The sequence below is a fragment of the Fulmarus glacialis genome, unplaced genomic scaffold, assembly GCF_000690835.1.
Source record: "Fulmarus glacialis isolate BGI_N327 unplaced genomic scaffold, ASM69083v1 scaffold23393, whole genome shotgun sequence".
NCBI lineage: Eukaryota > Metazoa > Chordata > Aves > Procellariiformes > Procellariidae > Fulmarus > Fulmarus glacialis.
The window spans coordinates 3,585-8,182 of NW_009203892.1; the positions used below are offsets into that span (position 1 = coordinate 3,585).

Consider the following 4,598-nt stretch of genomic DNA (forward strand, 5'->3'; position numbering starts at 1 on the left):
AAGAGGGTGGATGCCGACGTGCTGTACCGTCGGGCTGTGCTCATTCAGAGGTACGGCACTGGGACGGCACCGTCCCCGCAGCGAGCCCGGGCCCCGAGAAGGACCGTGCCCTGGCCTCTAGCAGGGGGTTGCACGTGTCTTGCTTAAAGTCTGCCAGCTCCTTTTCCATGTGCAGCAGGGACTTTGGCTTGCTGCTCCCCATCCGAACACGGCTGCTTCCAGTGCCTGGGGAGCACGGTGCCGGCACCGGGCAAGGGGAACCTGCAATGTGGAGTCTCCCACTCCACTGCCCCAGCCTGGGGTCAGCGCTGGCCCCATGGAGAGACCCTCTGCAGCGCGTCAGCCGCAGTGCTGTGCTGTGGGCTGAGCTGCCCTCATTTGCAGCTTTTTCTTGGGGGTACAAAATAAAGCGCTTGGCCAGAGGGTGTTGGTTGGGTGCTCCCCTTGGTGTGCCAGAGTCCCTCTGTGGGCTGGAGGAGACCCACGTGCAGGGAGCGCAGCGCCCGGGCTCAGCGCGTGCCTGGGACTGTCTGCGGTGAAACACTGCGGGTGTATCGGGCTCCACACGTCCACCAACCCCCTTGCATCCTCGGGCTGCTCCTCTCCGGTTGCCAGGTTCGTCCAGCTCCTGGACAGTGTCCTGCATTACCTGATCCCCCTCTCCGAGGACAGCATCGGTACCTTCAATGCACTCAGGGTGAGCGTTTGCCGGGCTCCCCTCGGATGGTGCCGGTAGGAGCATCTCATCACGGGCTCAGCTGGTTTCCCTGGGGGCTGTGGCATGTCCCCCTTGATCCAATGGGGACAGACCAGCCCAGGGCTCACGCTGAGAGCTGCCATGCTGGGCATTGCTGGAGGGATGGGGGAGCTGAGCATCCCCTGTGACACCAGGGGCTGTGCTTGGGGAGGGGGAAAGAGGGCACGCGGCAGCAGGATCAGGCCTCTAACCATCCTTGCTTGTCCCCTGCTAGAGCATGAAGCCGTTCCTGCTGCTGTCCAAGCAGAGCACAGCCCTCATCGCCCACTGTCTCCAGTCCTCGGAAAGCAGCCTCCCTCAGGCCCTGCCAAAGCTGTACATCAACCGGCACCTGGCCCGGGAGCACCGTGCCAACCCTGCGCTGGACCCCGGCTGCAGGAACACCGTCTTCACCCAGGTACGGCAACGCCGTGCCCCACGCTGGGTGCCTGCCAATGCAGCATCGCTTTCCCCCACTGCGTCTCATTCCCTTTCCGCTCTGCTCCTCTCCAGCTGTACGAAGGCCTCAGATCTTGCAAGAACAATCAGCCCCTGGACTACAGGTAGGTCTTCAGGTCACATTTGTGGGGTGTCACCTGCCTGGAGCAAGGTGCGGGGGGATGCCGGGTGCTGCTGGCTCTCTCGGAGGAGGGGGGTGCAGGGGGCTGTTTCTTCTCTGCAGGTGGCCCCTGAGCTACAGCCAGTGGTGGGAGTGCGAGTTCATCACCGAGGGCATCGTTGACAATGGTGAGAGCTCTCCCCTCCTGCCTGCGGCTCTCCCCTGGGCTTTCTCATGCTGGGGGGCAGCTCGGTGGGTCGACCACTGTGGCAGGGTGCCGAGACTGTCCTGGCTGCTCTGCAGGAGGCAGCCCCGCTCTGCACAAGTGGGGTGGTCCCTGCATCTCCCCTATGCCCCCAGCGCTGCCCCTGCCCCATGGAGAGGGGATGGCTTGGCCAGATCCTGCGGCTCAGCGTCTGGCCCCGGTGTGTCAGGCACTAACCAGCCTCTGCCCCCATCTCAGGCGGTGGTTTTCGGGACAGCCTGTCGGACGTGTCGGAGGAGCTGTGTCCCAGCTCAGGCGATGTCCCCGTGCCCCTGCCCTTCTTCGTGCGCACCTCCAACCAGGTTTGGCACCTCGTTGTCTGCCTGTCCCAGCCCTGGGGGGAAATCCAGCAGAGCCGGAGTATTTTGGCGTGTTAGTCCTGTCTTAACGCTTGCAGAGCTATTGGCTGGGGGGGCTGTTCTTCTACCAGGGCAGTGGAGATCTCCTGGAGGGCTGTAAAGGCAGGTGGGAGAGGCAGGTGAAGGGGTGATGGAGAGGAAGCCTGCAGGAGGGACCATGCTGGGCTGGTTGCATCTGTGTCCACGGGTCCTAAGCCTCTCTCCCGCAGGGTAACAGCAGCAGCGACACCAGGGACATGTACGTCCCCAACCCCTCCTGCAAGGACTTCCCCAAGTACGAGTGGATTGGGCAGCTGATGGGAGCAGCCCTGAGGAGCAAGGAGTTTCTGGTGAGCACAGCAGAGCCTCCCCGGCTGGCAACGGGGCTTGGCAGAGGCCACCATGTCTAAGGCAGAGGGGCTGCCTTCGGGTGAAGGAGGGACATGGCGAGGACGCGTGTCTCTGCTCCGTCTGGCAGATCCTGGCTCTGCCAGCACTGGTGTGGAAGCAGCTGGCAGGGGAGGAGGTCAGCTGGAGCAAGGACTTCGCTGCCGTGGACTCGGAGCTGGTGAGCGGGGCTGGGGGCTGGCAGGGCAGTGCCGTGTGGTCCTGTGGCTGCTCTGGCTGTGCCGTGATGGCTTTTGCCTGTTGGGCTTGCAGGTGAAGCTGCTGGAGGTGCTGGAGGGGCTGGACAGGGAAGCCTTCGAGTTCATGTTCGGCAGAGAGCTGACCTACACGATGGTGCGGAGCGACCAGCGCGTGGTGGAACTGATCCCCAATGGCAGCAGCACCGTGGTGCGCTACGAGGACCGCAAGGAGTTCATCCGTCTGGTGCAGAGGGCTCGGCTGGAGGAGAGCAAGGAGCAGGTAACTGGAGTGGCGCCGAGGGGACCCTGCCCCTGTGGCAAGCCCTCCAGGTACCTAGGGAGTTGGTGTCTGCGAAAACGTGTCCCCAAAAACAGCTCCAGGTGGGCGGTTCCTCTGTGCATCCCATGCCCAGGATGTCCATGAGCCCCGGGGACCCCCTTTGGGGTCCTGCGGTCCCTGCCCCCAGTGCCCTGGCTGGCTGCCCTGGGCTCAGACCCGTCGCAGTGATGTGGGACTCCTCCTGTGCCCCCCCCAGATTGCAGCCATGCGTGCTGGGCTGCTCCGCGTGGTGCCCCAGCCTGTGCTGGACCTGCTCCCCTGGCAGCAGCTGAAGAAGAAGGTCTGCGGGGACCCTGAGATCACAGTGACCGAGCTGCGGAGGTTCAGTAAGTGCCCAAAGCCAGCCCAAAGCTGCTCCCAGCCCCCCACGTGGGCAGGGGCTCCCCTCGACAACGCTCATCCTGCGCACGACTTGTCCCTGGTCTTGGGGTGTCAGCCTGGGGGAGGATGAGCCAGAGGGATCTGGGATAGGGCTGGGATGCTTCAGGTTTAGTTGCAAACCCCACCAGTTCCCATCCTGGTCCCTCTGGTCCTTGGCAATTTTGAGCAGAGGTGAATGGCCACCCTGCAAACTGGGACCCCCATTTCTCCACCTGGCTTTGCACAGGGTGCTGGCCCTGCTCAGGGTGCCGGGGGCTCGCGGGGGCTCACAGAGAGCGGAGGGTCTCCTCCTCTCCTGCCTCCGCTCTGGACTCTCACAGAAGGGCGGGATGGACGTATCCCATGTGAATTTGCTTTGCTGCAACAAAAGCTGTTGCACGTTCCTTGTCGCAGTGACGTTTGAGGACTTTCCCCCTGACGACACCCGTGTCCAGAACTTCTTGGAGGCGCTCAACAACTTCACCAGCGGTGAGCGACCGCCAGCCTTTCCCTTCTCTTCATGTACAGCGGGGTGGGCCAGGGGACAGGGTACCCACTGCCTTGTGCCCTGGGGATGCTCACCGGGTGCTTCCCTGGGAGCCGGCTGGGGGTCGTCCCACCTGGCCCTTCCCGGGATGCTGAGAGCATCCCTTAGCTTTGTCCTGCGCTCCCGGGGTGCTTCCGCAAGGGCAGACCCTGCCGCGATGGCAGCAACTGGGACAGTCCTGTCCTTGTCCCTGAGACCTGAGCCCCGTCCTTCCCCTCAGAGGATCTCAGCCGCTTCCTCAAGTTCGTCACTGGCCGGAGCCGCCTCCCGGTTCAGATCACTGTCTACCCAGAAAGGGCAAAGTGAGTCCGTCCTGCCCAGGCTGGGGTCCCTGCGCCATGCCGGGGTCTGACTCTCTCTCCTTTCTCCCAAGCTTGAACGCATTCGACCTGATGCCACAGGCCTCCACGTGCTCCTGCATCTTCTTCTTGCCCAACTATTCCTCGTGAGTCGAGCTGGGGACAGGGGACAGGGACGTTCCCCCCTCCCTGGGGCTGGCATTGGGGTCCCCTCCCAGGCTCCCCAGGTCCTGCCCCAGGGGACATCGGGGCGGACGTGGGGAGGGAAGCGTGGGGCTCTCGGTGCTCGTCACGGCCGTGACTCAGCATCCCCCCCACCCAGGGCCAAGGCCTGTGAGGAGCTGCTGCGGTACGCCGTGTACAACTGCATGTCCATCGACACTGACAAGAACGCCTGGGATGAATGAGGCCCCCCGGGGCGCCCCGTGCCGTAGGAGCTGCCCACCCCAGGGACACCGCATTCAATAAAGCTGCAGGGCCGGATCCTGCCGTCCTGCCCCAGGTCCTGTTTGTGTCTGTGCTTCTCGAGGGCTGGGACTGGAACGTATTTGGCCAGTGCTGCAACAG

General features: G+C 63.8%; 1 protein-coding gene across 1 annotated transcript in view; it reads left to right on the forward strand.

Annotated features, from left to right (window-relative positions):
- The window catches only part of LOC104074623 (E3 ubiquitin-protein ligase HECTD3-like), a gene marked incomplete at its 5' end in the record, with an annotated part of 8,016 nt that extends 3,578 nt beyond the window's left edge, over positions 1-4,438 (forward strand). Inside the window, 14 exons of the mRNA XM_009574800.1 lie at positions 6-50; positions 616-697; positions 972-1,154; positions 1,250-1,299; positions 1,419-1,483; positions 1,759-1,862; positions 2,129-2,248; positions 2,377-2,466; positions 2,559-2,765; positions 3,022-3,151; positions 3,600-3,674; positions 3,953-4,034; positions 4,106-4,177; positions 4,354-4,438. Coding sequence (XP_009573095.1) covers positions 6-50; positions 616-697; positions 972-1,154; positions 1,250-1,299; positions 1,419-1,483; positions 1,759-1,862; positions 2,129-2,248; positions 2,377-2,466; positions 2,559-2,765; positions 3,022-3,151; positions 3,600-3,674; positions 3,953-4,034; positions 4,106-4,177; positions 4,354-4,438 — 1,390 coding nt within the window. The remainder of the gene's footprint in view (positions 1-5; positions 51-615; positions 698-971; positions 1,155-1,249; positions 1,300-1,418; positions 1,484-1,758; positions 1,863-2,128; positions 2,249-2,376; positions 2,467-2,558; positions 2,766-3,021; positions 3,152-3,599; positions 3,675-3,952; positions 4,035-4,105; positions 4,178-4,353) is intronic.
- Positions 4,439-4,598: the final 160 nt, after the last annotated feature.